The sequence below is a fragment of the Puma concolor genome, chromosome A3 (assembly GCF_028749965.1).
Source record: "Puma concolor isolate L17-30 chromosome A3, mPumCon1.1.hap2, whole genome shotgun sequence".
In the NCBI taxonomy this organism is placed as follows: Eukaryota; Metazoa; Chordata; class Mammalia; order Carnivora; family Felidae; genus Puma; species Puma concolor.
Window position 1 is genome coordinate 74019806 of NC_141669.1, and position 23885 is coordinate 74043690.

The 23885-nt window shown below is 40.8% G+C and overlaps 2 protein-coding genes across 2 annotated transcripts in view; one reads left to right on the forward strand and one right to left on the reverse strand.

The window, feature by feature from the left end:
• FBXO11 (F-box protein 11) overlaps nucleotides 1-1328 on the forward strand; it is an 86490-nt gene extending 85162 nt beyond the window's left edge. Inside the window, exon 23 of the mRNA XM_086701152.1 lies at nucleotides 5-1328. Coding sequence (XP_086557278.1) covers nucleotides 5-134 — 130 coding nt within the window. The 3' untranslated portion in view covers nucleotides 135-1328. The remainder of the gene's footprint in view (nucleotides 1-4) is intronic.
• MSH6 (mutS homolog 6) lies at nucleotides 1295-23111 on the reverse strand. The gene is made up of 10 exons (XM_025932262.2): nucleotides 22756-23111; nucleotides 12733-12932; nucleotides 10024-10193; nucleotides 6221-8765; nucleotides 4132-4400; nucleotides 2910-3027; nucleotides 2440-2529; nucleotides 1878-2032; nucleotides 1570-1769; nucleotides 1295-1466 (listed from the first exon to the last, which is right to left on the reverse strand). The coding sequence occupies exons 1-10, from the start codon at nucleotides 23007-23009 to the stop codon at nucleotides 1385-1387; spliced, it is 4083 nt and encodes a 1360-aa protein (XP_025788047.1). The 5' UTR covers nucleotides 23010-23111; the 3' UTR covers nucleotides 1295-1384.
• Between the last annotated feature and the right edge of the window lie 774 nt (nucleotides 23112-23885).

Here is a 23885-nt window from a genome sequence, read left to right on the forward strand (position 1 = left end):
TTAGGTTTTTCTGTGACTGTGGTGCTGGAACACTGTCTAATCCTTGTACATTAGCTGGTGAGCCTACACATGATACAGATACACTATATGACTCTGCTCCACCTATAGAATCTAATACATTGCAGCACAACTGAATTCCTTCCCTAAAGAAAAAGTCCTGCCATTCTAACATCATAACTTAAAACATTTTTTTTGGAAGAAGATTTAAAATATTTGCCCATGCTACAGGAAGAGACTGTATTAAAAATGGATACACGAGGTCAGTTGACACTATGAAGCTCAAGCTACCAAAAAGAAAGTGGCAATATATTGACTCAGGATCTCAAAGCTGGGTGTTTTAGCATTACTGTGTAAAGACTTTTGAAGGGACAGAAGTGAAGAAATAAGCTGCAATTTTGTACAGATACCAACTTCTGAAAAAAAGCTGGTGTTTTTACAACTAGCATTGAATGCAGTCCAATTTGCAGTAGTACTCTTCAATAGACAAGCAGCTTTGTTGCTGCCTTTATGGACATGGGTACCAATTGCTTTTGTAATATGGTAAAAATGTGAGCTAGCACTTCTGCGTTTCTTTTGATTTTTTTTAACATGTATTCAGATTGAGAAATATGATTTTAATGCTTTAATCTCATGTAGTTTGTTTTTAATTTCAAGCAAATCTTCTTGTACTTGAATGTGCCCTGTTTTGTTAGCACACCTAGACTTGCTGTAACTGTACTCATGTCCCAGTATGTACGTTCTTTCTATGAAAGAGAAAACACTAATCTTAAATTATATCCAGCAATGTTTCTGGTATCCTTTAAGAAAAGTTAAGACTATTATTTCCTTCCCTTCCCTGTGCAGCATTCAAAAATCACCCCTAGAAAAAGTGAGTGTTTTAATGAGACTTCCTAGGAAGGGATGCACTGTAAAACAAAAGTATTCTTGTAACTCAGTTTTGTGAAAGGTAAAAACTACTATGTTTTAAAGTACACTTTAGAAAGTCTCTTCAAAACAGTCCTGTATTTGAACTCTGTTCATAGTTTTTTTTTGAACAGTTTAGACAAACTGCTGGAAATTAAAAACAATTTCCTGCATTAAGCTGAGACAAGTATATATACAGCCCTATACAGTTTCATAGCTCCCCCTCCCCCATTTATGTGTATTGGTGACAGTGGGTATAAACAGCCTGAAAGTGTATGCATGTACCATAACATCTAGACTTAATATATTGTGGAGTATTCAATAACCATTATGTAGAAGGTAGATAAGAATTAAAAGGGTTTAATTTCCTAGAAAGAAAATGGAAAAATGGTCATTTTTAAAAAATAAAGTTTATTAGATCATAATGTTGTCTGAATTTACCACCTTTGTCAAAAAGTCAACTCAGAGCTTCCAATGTAGTCTATAATTCCTTAATCAAAGTCAGCAACTTAGGGACAGCTTCAGCATCTATAGTCGACCTTTCACTAGCCAGGCAAACTTCCCTTAAAATTAAAAAAAAAAAAAAATTGAGTTCACATCAACCATCCCCCTTTATGGTTTTAATAAGGTTGGCTGCATGGCAAAATTATATCCAAGTATAATTACCGAAATAATCGCAGTGATTGGGTCATCTTCTCAAATTCTCTTGCTTTTCTATGTCCCTTTTGAATAATCTCCTCTGGAAGATTAGCAAGCTTTGCTGCATTAAAGCCATAGCTTTTAGGACAAGCTCCCTTAATGAATTTATATAGGAAGGTAATAGTCTCCTGGCTGGGATCCTCACATTCATTTTCTACCATGCATGCCTAAAAAAGAAAAATATTTTATTACGTTATATTCATGTGCTAGTAATGGAAGTACCTGACTTGATTCCCTCAAAAATCTAACCTTTTGCATAAGCAATTTACACATACCATGTGTCCCAGGCGCACTGCAACGTTTTGAGAATAATCTTCCACTAATGAATGGTAATGGGTAGAAAACAATGTACGACACTTTATGTTCTCAGCAAGTTCTTTAACAACTGCATTTGCTATTGCTGTTCCATCAAATGTTGCAGTACCTCTTCCTATGAAAGTAAAATATGCATAAATTACATATCTGCCTAATACCCAAAAGGATCTACCTTACAATAGAAAAAAAGAAAAAAACCAAGATAGAACAGTAACATCAATTAGTGCATCCAAATAATAGGCCCTGTTTAGCTAAATAGGTCTGGTCTCATTTAGCAGCCCTTGGAGTGGCGTGCATTTCTTTAAAGCATACTGTTCAGGTACCAGTCATCTTCAGAAATGTCCCTTGAGATCTCTTAATACTGAGAACTTTTTCACATTATCTCTTCAATCTCTTCAACTATGGTCTATGGCGCAAAGGTGAGTGCATTCTTTTAGAGAACTGTCAACCATCTTCAAGAAAAGTAATTCTTTGTACTCAAGTTTTAAAAACAGCCTTCAAATGGAAATTGTAATGTCTTACCTAATTCATCCACAAGCACCAGAGAATGTGCTGTTGCGTGTGTAAGGATACTGGCAGTTTCACTCAGTTCAACAAAAAATGTACTTTCACCTAAAACACACACGTATGTGAAGGAGAGCTTTAGAATCCTAAAACAGTACATTCATCTTTAAGGTTCATATTCTTTGAATCCATGAGCTACCCAGGTTAAATCTTTTTACACAGATTACACATGCAATTCTTAAAACAATAGAATGATTTCAAATGTCTGAAAGCATTCCAGAAGAAAAACATCAAATTTAAATGACTCATATGCATGCAGATGTATTTATCTGATATATCTGAAGGCAGATATATTTATCATTTAAAACATGGAAATGAATTGTCAAATTCATCAGATGTCTGATATATCTGAAGGCAGATATGTTTATCACTTAAAACACAGAATGAATTGTCAAATAATAAAGCCTTAGGTGGAAAAGAAAACTCACCTGACATTATTCTGTCTGAGGCACCAAGTCTAGTGAATACTCTATCAATAGGTGTGAGCCTGCATACTTCAGCAGGTATGTAACAACCCGTCTGGGCCATTACAGCTAACAGGCCGGCCTGTAAATGGAGGAAAAGGTCATTTCTAATTGGCATTAAAAACATAGATACATAGACAGATACAGATCTATATATATCCAGAAGACAGCAACGCCAAGCTAATAAACATTATCTTTCATAAGAACAATTATGGTAGCAGTCAGGCACTCCTAAAAGGCAAAGCGAAGCCTAGAGAAGGCAAAAGGCTTAGGGCCTAACTGGCTTGAAAACCTCAGCCTGTGAGGTCTGAACCCACTACATCAGTGATTTTTAACCCTGGCTAGCTAGCTACACAGTAGAATCACCTGGGAGCTCTTTAAAATTGCTGATGCCTAGAAGCAATTCCAGACCTAATCAATCTGGGAGGATGGAACCCTCCTGCACTTTGTCAAGCTCACCCCATTTTCATTTTTTAAGATCACCTGGAGAGCTTGACAGAAATACAAAAAAATCAAAACCGATCAATTAGAACCGTACTGTCCCTTGCTAGTTAGGAAATTTGATGACCATAATTATAATCTTATAATTATACAGGAGAGCAGGGGGTCAGCAAACATTTTCAGTTGAAGGGCCGGGCCCAATGTCTCAGTCACATTTTTTTTTCCTTTTTATAACCCTTTAAAAAATATAAATCATGGTTTAGCTCAGTGGCTGGCCAACCCCTTATGTATTTATTGTCTTCCCTAAAAGCAGTTTCCAACAGTTACTCGAGGTCATAAATTTTATTTGCTTTCCTATCTGAACAAGTCGGTCATGGTTTTTTATAAGGATTCCCACAAATGAATCAAATTAAAGGACAAACCTGCAACATTTTCATTCATTATGAATACACCTACCTTCAGAGGAAATGAATCCAGTCAAGTCAAAGTTTATAAAGACATTAACTTGAAATCTCCCTTGCCTTTTTATTTTTCTAGCCTTTTTAAATATAGGCTTCCTGTACATCAGACAGACATTTGATGAAGTGAATACAATTCTGTTTTATAATACATTTTTCCTTTGTTTCCTAGTATTCTAGTGACTGAACTCTGTTATTCATGTGCTATTTGGAAAAGGGCCTAAATATGTAATATATTCCTAAAGCGTACAAGTAACTTTGTTGTAAAACCTTAAAGGTCACTTTACCTGTCTCATGAGTGTCGACTTGCCCCCCATATTAGGTCCAGTAACAAGCACACAATAAGCTTTGCCACTTTCCTCCTCCTCTTCCTCACAGCCTATTAGAATGTCATTAGGAATAAAATCATCTCCAAAAAAAGTCTTCGTAATGCAGGGATGACGTGATCCTCTAAGGTCCAAGAAGGGGGGTGTGTCTTCTTCTGGAAACAGAATTACTGGACGACACATAGGGCCATCACCCCCTCGACTGTAGTTAGCCAGGCACAGTAAGACATCTGTTAAGGTAAAAGTGAGGCTTGATTTTTGAGGTCTGATAAACACAAAGACCCAACTAATTAATATAAAAAGCCTGCTGGGGATTCTGTGTCTCCCTCTCTGTCCCTTCCTCAGCTCACACCCTGTCTTGTGTCTCTCAAAAGAATAAACGTTAAAAAAAAAATTGTTTTTAAACAAAACACTTTCTCAGTGGAGGGTGGTGGTATGTTCTACTTGCTTTTTAGACATAGTGTTTTTTCTTTTCTTTAAAAGGCACTCCAGAATACATAAAATGCTTTGTTAATGCATTCAATAACCTAAAATCAGTCATCAGCCTAAATGTTTTAGGGGTCTTCTATTATAGCATTTGTAATGAAAAGAGAACTCTCATTTTTGGCCCCAAATCCCACTTCTCACCCAATCTCAAAAAGACTTAGTCCCCTAACATCCAGACCAGAGGAATGCCAGGGGAAGCTAAGAGATACAACTGGGAAATGCTATACTGACCTATTTTACTTGATCTAATCCTGGCGCTAACACTTCTTAGAAGCAGAATGTTTTCACAATAGGCACAATGATATAAAACAATCTTTTTTTTTTTTTTTAAAGTTCTTTTAAATGTTTATTTTTGAGAGAGAGAGACAGAGGACAAGTGGGGTAGGGGCAGAAAAACAGAGGAAGACACAGTTTCTAAAGCAGGCTCCAGGCTCTGAGCCATCAGCAGAGCCTGACACAGTGATCAAACCCATGAACCTAAGATCATGACCTAAGCCGAAGTCGATACTTAACCAACTGAGCCACCCAGGTGCCCCTAATATAAAACAACCAAGAATAAATTCACAATTTTGAACACCTGTGCTGAGGGAATTTTTTTTTTTTTAATTACCCACTGAACTATTCAAAGCTGTATTGGTTTAAGGAATAAATGTGGCACAGGGGCGCCTGGGTGGCTCAGTTGGTTGAGCATCCGGCTCTTGATTTTGGCTCAGGTCGTGATCCCAGGATCGTGGGATCCAGTCCCTGAACGTGATGGGGCCTGCTTGGGATTCTGTCTCTCCATTGCCCCTCTCTACTGCTAGCATGCACTCTCTCTGTAAAATTAAAAAAATAAAAAATGTGGCACAAAAAGGATGCCAATTCTGGACAGCCGTGTTCAGGTCAAAATAGTTCTGTTACAAATTTGGTTACTGTGTTTTTAAACCACAGGGAAAAAACCTAAACTGAAACACCAAGGGCTCCAAATAAGTTGGCCATGAAATTTATAGAAAAAGGATATTAAGCTTTTGAAAAGGTTACCAAATTACAAATCTATAAATCAGGGGCTCTGAGAAATCAACTGCAGGAAAGAAAGTGTGATAATTTGGGCTAAAAGAAAAAAGATCAAAATCTTGAAATATGCATGTAAAGAAAAGAGATGCACTGAAAATACAGAAAGGATGCAAAAGTTAAAATTAAGAAGTAATGGGCCAAGATTTTTTAAGCTTCTATTTTTTGTTAGACTAAATTAAAACAGTATCAAATACTAAAAAACTCCACTGTAAAGGAAATTTGATCTAAAACACATTGCCTCATTAAAAGTACTAAAAATATTTTATCTTTTGTTCAATTATTCAAGACTGAGAAGGCCAAAAAGTGAACAACTTAAATTGCTATGGACAAACTAGTCATTTTGTCTAGTGAGGAGGCAAGCATACACACATCAAGACGTATATACCTTGTTATCTATGTTCAGAGATACACCTCAGTGGCAACTCTCCAATGGATGTAAATCTTAATGTACAACTAGGACATAACGCATCACTAACCAAAGCTTTAGGAATAAACTTGTTCAAAGTCTTACCCAATACTGCGATGCACTCAACAGCAGACTGCCAGTCCTTGTAATTTTTATCAAAGTTATAGAAGAGTCGCCGCATGCAGTCTTTCAATGATACGTCTCTCCGCTCTTCAGCGTTTATCAGATTAGCCAACTTCTTCTCAATAGTTTTGGTCCAGTATCGTTTACAGCCCTTCTTGGTGGATTTCAACTCATATTCTTCTGGCAAATTACGAGTGATGAAATTCTCTGGAATTTCCAACTGGTAACGGTTCCTGCCAATCCCCCAGTAGACAATGGTCCTACAGCCAATTCGACTGCGCTGTTTCTCCAAGTATTCCAGGAGGCTCTGTTCATTTTCTCTTATGTCAGCAAGAGCTTGGTCATAATCAGGGTCAAATCCTGCTTTGGGAGTAATTAGTCCAGTCCTTCGAGCCTTTTCATGGTCAAAGGCTGTATCCCATCGGTTCAGTTCTATAGTCAAATCAGGAAAACGGCCCTCAGGATTTTTTGTCTGCAAAGTAATGACTTGCTTAAGGATTTTAGACTTAAAGTTGTCAGCAACTTCTTCCATAATCTCTATAATTTTACATATTACTTTGAATCCTTCTAGAGCAGAAAGAAAATCAATAATCTTTTTTTTGCTGTATGTAGTTTCTTCATACATTATAGCCCTGCTATCTGGGTGGTTCTGGCTCTTCAGGGGAGACCCAACATTATGAATTTTACTCAGCAGCCTCTCAAGGTCTGGAATCTTCTTTAGAAGGTCTGCAACATCAGAGATTTTGTCAGGCACAGCCATGAGGTCTTCTATAGCATCTAAACGATCATTGATAGCATAAGGGCTACAGAGTGGGGCACAAAGCCACTGCTTTAGGAGCCGCTTACCAAAGGGAGTATGGCAAGTATCAATCTTTTCTAGCAGGGTCCCTTCAGTAGAACCATTTGTTCCATTCAGGAAAATCTCCAAGTTGCTTAATGTCACAGCATCTAGCACCATTCGTTGATTGGCTTTTGCAAAAACAGCACCAGGTCTTGTAGCACTAACCCTGTCAGAATCCAAGGGAATGTATTCTTCAAAATTAGCCATTGATAAAAGCTCTTGATCAATAAGGCATTTTTTGAGGTAGAAGACACAACCACCTAGAGCAGAGAGGGCCAATTCACTCTTCTCTCCTGGTGTTAACCCAAGAGAATCAGACTCTGAGGTCATACCTTTAAGCACCTGGGGTAACATCACCCCACTGTCCTCATTTAACTTTTCCTTAAAATATGCTTCTTCAAGGAGAGTTCTCAAAGTTTTGGCTGCATCCCAAAACTGGGAGCCTGGTATCAGACCTTCCTGAAGAGAGGAGGATAATGAACCCTTCAGAATCATCTTAGTTTCTGTTGAGAGATTTCCTTTCTCAAACAAGACTTGTACTGGAGGGTAGTGTGCCACTAGAGTCCTAAATCTAGAACAGTGGCGATCATCTGGAAACTGACCTATGAAAAACTTTCCCAGTGAGGTATCAACAAAGCATACTCCATACACTCGAGTGTGGCCAGAGGAATCCTCCTCTTTTTCTTTGAGGCTAAGAAGATACTTACTGTAGTTCTCAGAGGGGTCACCTTCCAGTACACTGTAGGTCTGTGTACCCTTGGTAATGACTCTACAGATCTCCCTCCTCACCACTCTGTCATACTTAGATATATGTGCCATCTTCCGGCATCGTGCCTCCATCATTTCCGGGGTCTCAGTCTGTTCCACTCGTGCTACTTTATAGCCCTTCTGAACCAGAGAATCAGAGTATCGGCCAAATGCAATTTCAGGGAAACCAGAATGAGCCCAGTTGCCTTTCATGAATACCAGCCCGAGTTCATTGACTCCAATAAGAGCATCCATGTGGTACAACTCATAAAACTTCCCCACCTTATAAAAAATAACAAGATCAAAGTTCTGAGACTTAATCTGCCACCACTTCCTCATCCCAGGAGTACAGGAATTAAGGAAATCCTCAGGCACATAGAGTGTGGATGCATCAAAATCGGGGTGATCAGGTCGCCTCCTGTGGAGATCTCGTCTCTTTTCCTCCTTAAGCCACTCTAAAGTTTCATGATACCAGAAAGTGGGGCGACTACTATCCTCACATCCTCCACCAGTGTGGGCTTGAGATTCAGAATTCTGAGGGGCAGAGAAAGCACTCAGAGTGCTCTTGGTTTCTGATGAAATGCCAGTTGATCGTTTGGTGGCCAAGGGCATTTCCTTCCTTGAACTTTTCCTTTTGAGAGCGCCATTTCCAGACACCATTTTCTTCCGTTTTGAAGCAACTTTGACAGGGCTGTCCAAGCCTTCACTGTCACTGTCCCCCACTCCACTGCTTATTTCATCACTGCTCCCTTCCTCCTTAGCATCTGGCTTGAATTCCACATCAGAGCCACCAACATCACTCTCAGAGTCTGATATGACCCTTCGTTTTTTTATCTGCCGGCTACTTCGCCTAGATCCTTGCACCTTAGGTGGCACTTCTTCTTCACTTTCAATTTCCTTATCTTCTTCACTCTTATCTGATGAGTAAGTTGCACCTACCTGGCAAGCAAGGAAAGAGTTTTTTAAATACAAAACAATCTGGAAAACTACAGTACTGCTGTGAAGTATTTCTCAATACTTTCTATGTCAAGAGAAGAACCCATCTCCAAAAATGAGAAACTATTTTTTTCCTCAAAGAATATCAGTTTCAATAGTATCACATTACAGGATTAAGTGATTCTATCATGACAGTTCTATCTTATATAATAGTGATGCAGCCCATTAGCATGACCATACATCACAAATGGCCGTAAAGTGATGCCCCCAGGAACAGTCAGCTGTGGAAATAAACAACTTTAAATAACTCCATTATCTTTCTTCCAGGGTCACCTCTCCTCTTACAGATGGACATATTACGAAATTTGCCACTTTATAAATTCTTAAGTGTTAAGAAAGCAGTAAGCAATCTCTCCTGGTTCTAGTCCTTGCCCTTCCACAAACCAGCTGTATCTTCTTGGGCACGGCACATTCACTTATCGTGGATCTCCCACATACGTGAAGTCACAGGAGGCTAAATGATTTCTGTATTACCATCCAGTTCTAAACCTTTGATGAATGTTATGATCCCTGCTCTCAACCTCAAACATAAGATTAAAAACACTTTTCCTCTCATTTCTCTTAAAATACCCATTAGATTAACTTGTTTATTCCCTATCTGTAATAGAATAAAACATAGAATCTCTTCAGCACACTGCTCACTAATTTCTTAAATTAGAGAATAATGACCATGTTTATTTTAAATGAACCAATTATTTCTTCCTTAACAGAATTTAATTCAGTCAAATAGTGACCACTAACATTTGAAACCCAGGTTGTATGTCAAGGTTATTTAACCTTTATTCTCATCCATACAAAATACAACAACAACAAAAAGGAATGAACTCATAAAACCAGGCAATTAATTACCAGGGCTTGACCACACCCTCCTATAGAGGCTTACTACCAGATACCATGACCAATTTTGTCACCATGTCCTTACTGTCCTGAGCTCATTACTTGTTACCAAAAATGGTTCTACCTCTTACATGATGTGTCCTCCACCAGGCTTGAAGCTGTAAAACTTAAGCAAAATGACTGCTGAGATTCTAATCTAATTTAACCTACAGTCCTGAGGAAATACAGACGTATGTGTACAAATATTAAAGTGTATATATATGCAAACAACATATAAATAAGAGAACATCACTTTGCACATCCACCCCCTCCTTCCATCACTCTCCCAACAGAAGTAACAACTGACTGTTTAACAATGTCCCACCTCCATCTCTTCTTCTTCCTCTGGTTCTGAGGGCTCATCACACACTGCCAATTCAAGCCTCTCGATCTTGTCTTTATTCAAGGCTTCATCTGCACGTTGCATTGCTCTGAGTATTTCAGGCTTTGAACTATAAAAATGACCTCCTTTTTGTGCTTCTTTCGATTTTGAACCTAAAAAATTTACATTTAGATTTAATTTATATTTCTTAAGCAAATCTTATTCTTATAAATAGGACCTGTTGGTGGGGTAGTGGACTCAACCTACAACACCTGTCCTAATGAACAAGAATGATGAGAATCTAGTTTTTAATTTAATGACCCATTACTTCTGATTGATAATAGACCAGGAAAGCCTACAAGGAAGGAATTCTCAGGGAAAAAAATTACCAGTGAAACTTAAATTACCTATTTTACCTCCTTGAAGTTGCCTTAACTGTTGGGTCATCCAGGACCACTTCATCTCTTTTCTAATTTCTTGGGAAGTGGCCCTAAATAGATAAAGCCCACCTCCTCTTCAGGTGAGGCATGACATGTAAAAGGTGTTTGTGTTGAGACCCTTTTTTTATTACTTCAGGAAGGCCAAAACTACACCGTCAGTTAAATGGAGTTATGATACTAAGTTTATCCCTAAGTTAAATAGGATATATTAAAAACAAACCAAAAAACAAAACAAAACAAAAAACCCTCTACTGGTAAGGATACTAATATTTTGGAAGGGTACCCCAGTTCAGACTTTGAATGTTTTTTGTTTTAAAGTTAAACTGTCTTGTTTTCAAGCAAAACTCTTTCTTTACTCCTTGCATTTAAAGAGCTGTAATTTGGGGCGCCTGGGTGGCGCAGTCGGTTAAGTGTCCGACTTCAGCCAGGTCACGATCTCGCGGTCCGTGAGTTCGAGCCCCGCGTCGGGCTCTGGGCTGATGGCTCAGAGCCTGGAGCCTGTTTCCGATTCTGTGTCTCCCTCTCTCTCTGCCCCTCCCCCGTTCATGCTCTGTCTCTCTCTGTCCCAAAAATAAATAAACATTGAAAAAAAAAAATTAAAAAAAAAAAAAAATAAAGAGCTGTAATTTTAAATGACACTATCCACTGAGCAAAAGATTAGATGCAGAAGATCACAAATCTAATGGCACAAACTAGGAATGTCTGTTTTCTTCTAACCAAATATAATTAGAAAACAAACCTGCATTTGTCTACATTTGAAAGCTCCAAACATGGCGTTATTTCCTTCTTTCTACTGAATACTAAAACTAATGGTACATGCTAAAGTGTCATGGAATTTGCAACTTTAATGAGCTGCCTAAATAAAGGTACAATTTTTCATTTTTCTATAGAGCTGCACCAACACTACGAAGTTAGGATAATCAAAATCCATTGGAGGGTGGCTCCTAACTTCCTCCAGTGCCTTGTTTGCAGCTGCAGTCACCCCCCAGCTTATCTAATGACATCATTCCCCGAAAAACCCTGATGCAAACTACTTTACAATCCTAAGACCAAAAAGAAAAAAGAAAAAAGAAAATTAAAAACCTACTTTTCCTCATCCACGCTATTGCAATGATTTAGAAATTTAAAGGGTCAAATGCAGTATGCAGAGGGTGCCTTTACAAAGTAATGACAACGTAAATGCAAAATTTTTTGGTATTTTTAAAGTCATACTGCCAAAGCTTTGTTTAGAATCTCCAAATCAGTCCTAGGAAAAGATCTTATTTGTCATCTAGTTCAACTCTCTCACTTTATATATGAGTGAATAGTATCTGAGTTGCTTTGTTGGCCAAGATTATACAGCAAATTAGTGCAGGAGACCGCACCAAATTTCCAGATTCTCTTTCTGTCCTGCAGGTCAGATTTCTGTGCAGGCTGAACTTTCTTCAGTATGCTCTCCTTGCCCTGCAGGATGAGTGGTGCTAGGACCAAAAGGCATGATTCCCAGAGATTCCTGGGAAACTGACCCTTATTCTGACTCCAAAACACTTCAGTTCAACAACATCCTAGCCTGGAGAGTCTGGGGATAATAGATAAGGACTTATTCATCATCAAGTGTATGTACAAGCACTGAATCCTGCGAACATCATGTGCATGCACTATATAATTCAAGAAACTGAGAAGGTGCACCTGGCCCAAGTGAGGCCCCACAGGCGGGACTGCTGATGGATGTCTAGGACCATAAAAAAGCTGGGCCTGGAAAAAGAAAGTTATGGTTCCAGAAATCTGATGTAAAACTCACCTCAGACGTAATCATAGGTGAGGATTTTGAAGGCCAGGTAAGCATGCATCTCCATCTGTCCTAGAGAATGATGCTGATTTATATGCTACATATCCTGACTGCATTGCCTTTCTCTTGAACCCTTGAAGATGAGGACACTGTCAATTTACCTTTTTCATATCTGAATTTGGTATTTTGGTCCAAATGAGATCTAATCATGAAAACATTTTTCCTTTAAAGGCATGATATTGCCATAAGTCAACTGAAAAGACAGAAAAATTCCACTCCATGCAACAAACCTGGTGAAGACCAGCTACAGCATCTTATATTTTCCCCATCTATCTTATCCTTTTCCCATGCTGGAAGCATTTCCTGCCACTCCTGAAATTTATTGGCATAAAATACACTTAATTTCACTGTATAGGAGACGGAGACACTTGTGCTCACGTGCATGCGTGCTTGCTCTCTTGCACACTCACTCTCACAAACATTCTGCAGAGTGGACTCCCTTACCTGTATATGGCTTTAATAGCCTTCTGCTAACCCAGCCCCTTGTTGGGCTGTCATCAAAAAACTGTACATGAACTCGGACAGACTTCCCTTTCTCGCGGATGAATGTTCCATCAAAAGGGTGGTTATAAACCAGGCAAGGCCACCAGGGGTAACCCTCCATCTTGGCCCAAACCAAATCACCTGGTGAGAAGTCACAAGAACTGTTGCCAAAAGGAAATATATAACTTGGTTAATATTTGGTTAAGTTGCATTCAAGGCAATTACCTACAAATAAAAGCAATTCCAAGGAAGGTATCATTAACACTCCTATGAATTCTGGCATTAATATTCAAGCATAAAAATCCTAGAATTAATGATTTTTAAAAACCAGATGTTCAAGTCATTTTAAAAACATAAGCAAATATCACAATGCTTATTATTTAACTATTAAGACAAACACAAATATAATGAATTCTGGTATTAAGGTGAGAAACTACTTCTCAGAATCATTCACAGTTTAAAAACTATAGCAGAATTCTGGTAGAATAACAATGTTAACAACAAGACTCATTGTACATGCTCTCCAAGTTATAATGCATCACATCAATGCCTGCATACCACAATATAGTATATATCAGGAACAGGACCTGACCCACAGTATTAATAAAATACCAAGCATACTATGTAATTTGCTAATGATATTAAATATTACCTCATTAGACTTTGCTTGGAATCAGTCTCCAGTCAAGCTCCTATGTATTCCACACATTCCAAAAGCTACCTAGCACACTACTATCCTTCACTCCTAAAAATCTAGTTTTATGGAAAATGTCAGTAAAGTGCCTAACATCCCTGAAGTATTGAGTACATATGCCTTTAGACTCGAAAACAGAAATTCAATCTTAACAAAATGATTTGGTCCTGAAGGTTTCCTGAGAAAGGGAAAGGAGGAGAGGGTAGGGAGAGAAAAATCTAGCTTAAAAGACTACAGCAGATGTACACCTGAAACTAACATAACACTGTATGTTAACTAATTAAAATATAAAAATTAAAATTAAAAGACTACAGCACAGTCCCTCAGTGATGAGGAAGCCACAACAGCTGATAAATTCTGCTCAAGTACTATATACCAAGATTTTCTAAACTTGCTTTAAGATTTCACTGAATAACTGCAGAAGTAAAATAAGTATGACAAACAGGGAACATTTTAGAATAGCTTCCGTTAGTCACCTGGGGCCACTGTATTCAGACCCAATAACGAAATTATTCCTTTTCTTCAAAAATGTGGATATGGAAACCCCTAGGCTAGACAATTAGAAGAGAAAAACAACAGTATGATTCAGCTGGGACTTTTCTCAAGGGCCTTTACAGTATGTGCATTCTTAAATCTAGAGCAACCTACACAAGCAAAGATCTATAAATATTGCCATCAAGCTCACCACATAGGTCATCTTTAACAGGAAGCTGTGACTGTACAATTTCAAACAAACTTCTATTAAGTGCCTCCTGGCTACTAACATCCATTAACAGGAGACAAAGACCCTTACAGCTGTGCAGAATGGTTTGTTTACAAGCCTCCCTACTGTCAAGCAGTCTTTCCCTTGACTCCAGCCAGGTAGCCACTAACCACACAGCCTTTGTACCAAAGTACCTGGGACTACCCTAAAGCTGGACTTTTATTTCTGCTGCTAAAGGAAGGAAACATCTTTTGTCTTTGTAAAGACACTAACAGTTGTGAGTCTGAACCGTGGCAATAATTTTTACAAGATTGGCCAAAGAGCAAATACATGTTATTTCAATGAACATGTCTCCCCTCATGAAGCGTATTTCTGTATAGTCTTGAGACATCAGGCTTCAAATTGTGTTATCCAAGCAGATTTTTCTGAAAGGGGGACCAATCGGGATACCTACCTGTCAAGCCTGGCTGCCCTTCTCAAAGACACTTAAATCCCTTAAAAGATGGAGACTCAGGTGAGGTTTTGGTGTGTTTGTAGCTAAGCCTAAACCCCATCATTGGCTAGTTTGAGGCAGTTCCTCCCCAAGTATTGAAGTTATTCAGTATACATAGATGAGCCCTGAGCCTGACCATTATGGAGCGAGGTTTACAAAGTGTTCTTGGTTTGGAGTGCCTGGCTGGCTGTCGGTGGAACATGAAACTCTTGACCTCAAGGTTGTGAGTTCGAGCACCACACTGGGTATGGAGATTACTTAAAAAATAAAATCTTAAAAAAAAAAAAGCGTTCTTGATTTGTGAAATTAAAGACAACTATTCTTCTTGCCTGTGTGTACAGAGTTATGCAGGGTAAGGACTCAGGGCTGAACTGGACACCAGCTGTTTCATTACATCTGTATCTTATAAAAGTTACAAATTCTCGGGGCGCCTGGGTGGCTCAGTTGGTTACAACTGACTTCGGCTCAGGTCGTGATCTCACAGTTTGTGAGTTCGAGCCCCACGTCAGGCTCTATGCTGACAGCTCAGAGGCTGGAGCCTACTTCAGATTCTGTGTCTCCCCCTCTCTCTACCCTGCTCACGTTCTGTGTCTCTCAATAATAAATAAACGTTAAAAAAAAATTTATAAAAGTTACAAATTCTCAAGAATGGAGTTAGTGCATAACAGACTGACAAGAATGCACATCTTGGTAATACATTTTTTTAAGTTTATTTATTTTGTGACAGCACAAGCGGGGGGGGGGGGTGCAAAGGTGGGGGAGAGGGAGAGGGAGAGAATCCAGAGCAGGCTCCACACTGTTAGCACAGAGCCCAACGTGGGGCTCCATCCCACAAACCATGAGATCATGACCTGAGCCTAAATCAAGAGTTGGACACTTAACCAACTGAGCCACCCAAGGTGCCCCATCTTGGTAGTACATTTGAAGTTCAAGGGAACAGGATGCCTCAAATCCCGTGGAATTGTTTTGCCTGGTATGAGGCAACAGAGCACTTGCAGGAATCTCAGTTTTCTTATGGGATCCCAGAAAAACTGTCATGACTAGATCAAAATTCTTGAGCCAAAAATGACATGGCCACACCTGCCTCCTGAAAATTCCTTTCTATCCTCAAGTAAGAGTAACGCAAGTTTCTGAGACCCAAAGACATGAAAAAAATTTTAGTTTTATACCTAAACTTAAGATGTAATAAAATATTACTGTTTTAACATGAATAAGTTCATTAGTTTTATCCCAAAGGAAATAACTTGAGCTAAGTAAGTCTCAAGTTATTAACTGCCATTTATACAAATGTAGTGCAAATTGTAAAACAAACTGTACAGTGGTATTCAAAGGTCTCAAAAATAATTAGAAAAGATAAATTTCCAAAGCAACCAATTTAAAAATTCAATGTCTTGGGTACCTGGGTGGCTGAGTCAGTTAAGCATCCAACTCTTGATTTTGGCTCAGGTCATGATCTCACAGTTCGTAAGATTGAGCCCCATGTCAGGCTCTGTACTGATAGCAAGGAGCCTGCCTGGGATTCTCTCTCCCTCTGCCCCTCTCCTGCTCATCCACACTCTCTCAAAATAAATAAATTAACTTAAAAATTGTTAATATCTTTAAGTTTATCTTGAAAGGCAGATAGCCATACTTACTGGAGGAAAAAAAGCGTAAAAAGCTAGTTTTGAAATAAATTCCTTATTTGTAAAGTTAAAATTAACTGTTCAAATTGTTTTTCAACATCACCATACCCTAAATATAACCTTAAAGAATCTTACACACAATCTAACTTTTCTGCTGTTAGGAATTGGCAGTAAACTATAAAATGCTAAGGCTAAAATGTTTAGTAATATGCACTGTTCCTCTACTAATGCTAAAAATGACATTTTAAAAATTCCAGCCCAGGAAACAGTGGTTTCCAGCCAAAAAGAGAATTAAGTGGGTAATAAAATACACTGTTGTATACTGTGTAATAAAACTAGGTATTTTAAACATTTCAATTAAAAATTTTCTTCACTTAATGCTAACAGAGTTCTTATTAAATCTGTTAATTTTGTGGGTACACTCCAATTGTTTAAAGGTAATTTTAAAAATTTAATCTCAAAATAAGTAAATAAAAAATTTCTAGCAGTTGTGTAGTTTCCAAAGAATACCAAAATAAAAGGAACATATATTTTAATCCATGCAAATATTCAGGTTTTCCTACCAACACTAAATCCTGTCTTTTAAAATATGGAAATATAGGGATGCCTGGGTGGCTCAGTCAGCTAAGCATCCGACTTCGGCTCAGGTCACGATCTCAGTTTGTGAGTTCGAGTCCCACGCGTCACTAAGAGCCTGCTTCAGATTCTGTATCTCCCTCTCTCTCTCTCTGCCCCTCCCCCACTTGTGCTGTCTCTGTCTTTCAAAAATAAATAAATGTAAAAAAAAAAATGTGGAGGAGGGGCGCCTGGGTGGCTCAGTCGGTAAGCGTCTGACTTCAGCTCAGATCATGATCTCACAGTTCTTGAGTTCAGGCCCCGTGTCGGGCTCTGTGCTGACAGCTCAGAGCCTGGAGCCTGCTTCAGATTCTGTGTCTCCCTCTCTCTCTGCTCCAGCCCCACTCACACTCGGTCTCTTTCTCAAACATTATAAACAATTTTTTTCTTAAATTTTTTAAATATGGAAATACAATGCAATCTTGAAATATGCTATAATTCGAATACCTGCCAGTTTTTCATACACTGGTTTTTATAAAAGCCTGATAACCCTATGAAAATCACATCCACCTATTTCACTGGCTCTACTTAAAACTTTGCCCAACAGTCATGTATTAACTGTATTTTAATATTTGGCTATGTTTTCTGACAATCTTAACATTTTTCCCTTTTCATATAACTGTATTAACAAGAATCTTTAGCCCTATGCAAATCAAATGTGAAAATATCTGGGCCAAAAAGTCACCTCACATCTAAATATTTTATTACAGGGGAACCTGAGTGGCTCAGTCGTCGGCTCAGGTCATGATCTCACAGTCTGTGAGTTCAAGCCCTGCGTTGGGCTCTGTGCTGACAGCTCAGAGCCTGAAGCCTGTTTCAGATTCTGTGTCTCCCTCTCTCTCTGACCCTCCCCTGTTCATGCTCGCTCTCTCTCTGTCTCAAAAATAAATAAATGTTAAAAAAAATTTTAAACATTTTATTACAATGTAAAATACATTGGCTCTTCCTAAAGCCCAAGCTGAAATGCCAAAATAAATACTGGAATGATATCTTACAATATACTTATAAATAAGATCTAAATAGGGTGCATGGGTGGCTCAGTCGGTTGAGCTTCCGATTTCAGCTTAGGTCATGATCTCACAACTCATTAGTTCAAGCCCACTTGAGCTCTGTCTGTGCTGACAGCTCAGAGCCTGGAGCCTGCTTTACATTGTGTCTCCCTTTCTCTCTGCCCCTCCTCTGCTTGTGCTCTATCAAAAATAAACATTAAAAAAATTTCCTAATCCAATTATGACTTTATATGTTTTTAAAGTGTTAATATAAATGTTTTTAAATCTATTTAAGTAATCTCTACATCCAACATGGGACTCAAACTCACAACCCCAAGATCATGAGCTGCAGGCTCTTTCCACTAAGCCACCCAGGCACCCCAAAAATGTTAATATATCTTAAGTGTTTAATATTCTTGAGATTCTAAAGATAGTGTTAAAAAAAAAAAAAAAAAAAGGAAAAACCAGATAGCTCAGAAAAATAAATGTAAAAGCCTTCATACAACTAGGGTGCCAAGCTGTCTCAGTCTGTACAGCATGCAATTCTTGACCTCAGGGTCAGGAGTTGGAGCCCCATTTTGGGCATAGAGCTAATTATTAAAAAACAAAAAACAAAACTCATACAACTAAAACTGAGAAATGACTTAGTAAAGCTAAATATATATTGAACAGATCTTTAAAACTATGCTTTAAAAAAAAAATCACGTTTTTGCTTTCCTTTTGGTCCATAATTTTGTTGTCAATTACTGATTGTGCCCCCAAATTTATAATCAACTTTTTGAGCTATCTACTTAAAAAAAAATTCAGTAGGTACCAAAGCACTGCTAGAATCTGCTTCTATAAACAATAAAAGATGTCAAACAAAAATATGTGCATATAACACAAAAGCACTTTCAGACCAACTTCAGAAATCAGCTACCAGTGTTTGCACCTAACTCTCAAGGTGGACCATTAGAGCAGACTTCCTCTACCCTCAAATAACTAAATGCAGTACTGAGAAAAGAGAAGTAATCAGAGCAACTAATTCCAAGGCCCCTACAAGACCTACCCCACCAGTACACCTCTGCCCATATATACCCTCCTTTCCTTCTCCTTCAGCTTGGGTTAACTGTTACCCATCACTTACGCACTAAGGATCTAAGGTGACCATATAAACTGTCATCCAAACTGGTGTCTACTATTTTCTAAACAGGATCAGAAAAGAAACCTAAAGGAAGTTTAAAAAAAACAAAAACAGGTTCTTTGTGGAGCAGCTTAAATCCATGCCTTAGAGCAGGGAGGGAGAAGGGTCATCAGAATGAATGTCTTCAAAAGTCCTGAGGTAATGTTAAAAAGTTGTAAAAGTCAGCTCACAAGAGGCTCCCACAGACCAAATTATGACAAGCTGAGCATCTTTAAATAGCCGTTTTAATTATATCAATTAAAACAAGTTAGGTCTGTGAAACTGAGTCCACAGGATACTTTTTTTTTTTTTTTTTAATTTTTTTTTTTCAACGTTTATTTATTTTTGGGACAGAGAGAGACAGAGCATGAACAGGGGAGGGGCAGAGAGAGAGGGAGACACAGAATCAGAAACAGGCTCCAGGCTCTGAGCCATCAGCCCAGAGCCCGACGCGGGGCTCGAACTCACAGATGGTGAGATCGTGACCTGGCTGAAGTCGGACGCTTAACCGACTGCGCCACCCAGGCGCCCCACACAGGATACTTTTTAAAAGGGCTAGAATTCTTTCTCTTACAATAAGTAATATTATATTGATGTCATATTAGTTGGAAAAGTATACCGCTATCTACAAATACATTTAACTATGAAAATTCTTAGGAAAGGACTTACAACTAGTACAGACAAGGGTGCTTAAAGATTTGCCAGGTCTGACCACTCCTCCTCTGAATGCGGATGGGGCATACACTTCAAAGAGAGACAATTATCATTGAAATAAGATTGTAAAAAATAAACTAGCCAAGATTTGTAATAATAATTTTAAAAAGCCAGATTTAAAGTGCTCAAATTTTAAAAAGCCATATGTATTACAGCTCTCTCAATTATCTTAGTCAAAAATAAAAAGGGGGTTCATGACTGAACCCCTACACACTTCTCAAAGGCTCACTTCTCCTTTCCTTCAATCCACAATTTGCTGGACTTTCTTCCTGAACCAGCTTCCTAACACCCCCTTATTCCCACTATAGCCTAACTCCTGTCTGTCTGCTGGGTTTCACCCCGGAGAGATGAAAGCCTACCCTGTCATATATACTCTCTTCCCCTCACCAAAGCTCACAGAGCTCATACACTCTGCTCCTACTCTAAGAATTACTCTTTTGCTTGTTTTATATAAGGTTGTATCCTGGACCCATAATGCCTAATACTGTGCCTGGCAGGGCAGGTACATGGGCATTTGTTGAATGAAGGTCAAATCTATATACTGGAGTCTCTTTAGAAGCTTAGTATCAAATGCTGATCTTTCTTGAATACTCTGGGAACAGTCCCTTTAGCAGGTGGTCAAGTGTAAACAATGTCATGTTTTTACAAGTCTCCTGAATTCAGACCTCAAAAAAAAAAAAAAAAAAAAGGAGCATGTACTTTTCAATACATAAAACACAAACCACACAATAAATGCGTCCTTTTAGCATGGATGCAAGAATAGTCAACTCCTGTTCAAATAAACATTATAACACATCTTGCATTTCTTACAATGAATGATGAAAAATTTTATGAAAAACAATGTTATGGAAGATACACATGTTAGGAGAGGAAAAATGTTTTTCCTCTAGCCTTCTGAGTTCTTGGCTAAGACCCACAGTAATAAAAGATTAACGAAAGAAAACCAAACTGAGGTTTATTAACATGTACACCTCCTGCATACACTGGAGATACTGAGGGAAACAGTTAACTCCCAGAGATAGCTCCAAGTTACCACCTTAAATACCATCTGCAGCTAAAGACAAAAGAAAGATGGAGGAGGGGTGGGGAGAGGGACAGGTACCGAAGGGTACCAGGGAAAGAACACCCAACAAGGGTTGATTGTTATGCAGATTTAAGTCAGAACCATCTCCATTAGAAACGTTTTATCCACTTTTAGTTATCTTTCCTCTTCCTGGTTCAAAGCAGGAGACATCTTTACAAATGGAGGTTTCCCTTATAAATGTAAATTGATGAGTAAAGTACCCTTTTCAAGAACTGCTCTAGTGTCTGCTGTTTCTCAAAAAGAAAGCTCAAGGGGCGCCTGGGTGGCTCATCAGTTGGGCTCTTGACTTCGGCTCAGGTCGTGGTCGGGCTCAGCGCAGCTTAGGACTGACTCCCGCTGCCCCTTCCCCGCTCGAACACTCGCTCTTTCTCTCAATATAAATAAACTTAAAAAGAAAAAAGAACTTTGACAATAAATTTCATATATTGAAAAGAAAAAAGAGCCCCAAATAATCTCTAAGCCAGAGGCATACCCTACTACTCTTCACACAACTACATAAACTCACTGCCTGAAAGGGTCGCTTAAAGGAAGGTAACACTATAATTACACTTAGACTTCACAATCTGTAGGACACCTAAAACTAAAGACATTTGGATTACTCAGAACCACTAACACTTCAATCTTGAATGAGTTGGTTTTTTTTTTTTTTTCTTAACCTCTATTTCTTCATCCTTTCAAACGGCTAGCATTACATTTTGTGCCTAATACAATACCTGGGATACGAGCAAATACGAGCTTTTCAAAATGTCGCCGCTTCTCCGACAAAAGGCCAACCAAGCCGTGGAACAGGACCGAACTGCTCGGAGAGCTAGGACACCTCCCGGCCGGATTCCCCACAATCGTGGCGGTATATCCCTGTCCAGGGCCAGCTCAAGGCCTTTCCAATCTCACTCTCAACTGCGAAAAAATTACAGTGCCCCCTCCTCCCATGGAATCGTCAACAAAAGAGACACTGTATGATAACATCTTTTTCAACTCCACACGACACTTCCACGTGTGTCAAAATTAACACGGCTTCTAAATTCTTCATTTGTTGGTGCATGTTCGGCCTACCTATGGGATGACCCAGCCGGATCCCAGCACTTTCTGCTCCCCCCCCACCTGCCCCGCCCCACCCCGCCCTGCAATTCTCCTTCCGACCAATCGGACCCCTCGGTCTGCGACGTGATACACCCCCGACGCACACAGCTCGTGGCCCACCCCCACTCCCACCTCCCCAACAGCCCACACAAGCAGGCCGAGGGCCCATCGCCCCCACAGTCTAGGCGTCCAAGGCTCAAATCAAGCATCAAAGTGTGTTCCCCGAACGTCTAATGGCCCCCAGTTCACTATCCCAGCTCTGAAGGAGGAACCTCCTCCTCGAATCCCAGTCACTGCCGCGCCCCCACAGCCTCTGGGCTGCAAGCGTTCATCCTCCCCGCAGACCTTCCTCTTTCCCGCCACCCCTCCCCCGCCGCAGGCAAGCACCACCCCCTCCCCCGCCCTGGGTGCGCACCCCGCAAGGAGCGTGCAAAGCTCCCTTCTCTTCCCGCCCCACCCCCAACGCTCCCATTTCCCCTTTCTTCTCGCTACCCCAACCAGTTTGCACTCCATCTCTACCGCGGCCTCCCACCTGGCGGAACGCATCTCTTCCTCCGAAGTCTGCACGTCTCCTCCCCCCCACCCTTTCTTCCTGCAGCCAATTTCCTGCTGCCCTGTTTACAATCTACGCCCCCTAACGCCAAGGCTACGAACTCAACCCCTGCACTGTTTCAAGCCAAGTATACAGCCCCACCTCCTCCGAGCCCAAGACCTGGCTACGCACCCCGCAATCCTCCAAAGCAAGCCTCCCTTCCCCAGGCTCCCTGCGCCCCGCCGCTGTGCCCCCGCCCTCGGCACCCCCCCCCACACACACACACACCGCGCTACCTGGGGGGGACAGCGGGCGCGGCCGACTTCCGCAGCCCTCCATTGATGTTCCTCGCCTCGGGTGGCGACGCAGAGCCCGCTAGGGGCCCAGGCTCGGCCTCGCTCCAGGCCGCATCCCCGCCGGGAGAAGCGGAGGCCCGGGTAGCAGCGGCGGCACCACCGCCTTCACCTGAGGCCCTGACCGAGGCCTTGTTAGCATTATTCAGCGCTGGAGACTTGGGGAAGAAGCTGTACAGCGTGCTCTGTCGCGACATAGCGACGGCCGACAAGGCCCAACCGCTCGGTCGGACCCAGCGCCTAGAAGCTCGGAATTAACCGCGCGGCGACTGCTGGCGGGAAATCTGGGGGGAGGTGCGCTGCGCAGGAGGAACACTGGCCCCAGCGGCCAATCGACAGGCGCTGGGGCGGGCGCAAGAGGCGTAGCGGCCCGTGCGCGACCTGCCCCGCCCCCTCGGGGCGCCAGGCGACGTGAGGAGGGGAGGGGCTGGCAGGCCGCGCGGGGCCCCCGCACCCCCGGGCAAGAATGGCAACAGGCCTGCTGCGCTCCCTCCGTGGCTGGTCGAGGCAGGAACGCTCGGGCCGGTAGCCGGCGGCAGCCTCGGAGCCGCCGCTTCGGAAAAGCCAGCCCTCTGTGGAAGGGCGGTGGCGGGACCGTGAGCTGGGGGAGAGCACGCACCGCGTGGGCATTAGTGGCCGGGGTGCAGAGGGCTAACGCAAGGGCCGGGGAAAGCGGCCCTTGCGGAGAAACACCTTCCCGCGCCTGCCTGAAAAATTCCGTGGTTAGAGCGCTTCCGCCAGGAACTCGAGGGAAAAAAGAATTCAGTCTGCAGTGAATCAAGCCCCCTGTTTATCCTGAATTCTCAGAGTGTTGCAGTTAGTAGGCACTTGATACACTGCTAAGTGGCAGGCACTTTGTTTTTTTTTTATTTTGTTTAATGTTTGTTTATTTTTGAGACAGAGCATGAACAGGGGAGGGGCAGAGAGAGAGGGAGACACAGAATCTGAAGCAGGCTCCAGGCCCTGAGCTGTCAGCACAGAGCCCAACGCTGGGCTCGAACCCACTAACCGTGAAATCATGACCTGAGGTGAAGTTGGATGCTTAATGGACTGAGCCACCCAGGCGCCAGGGC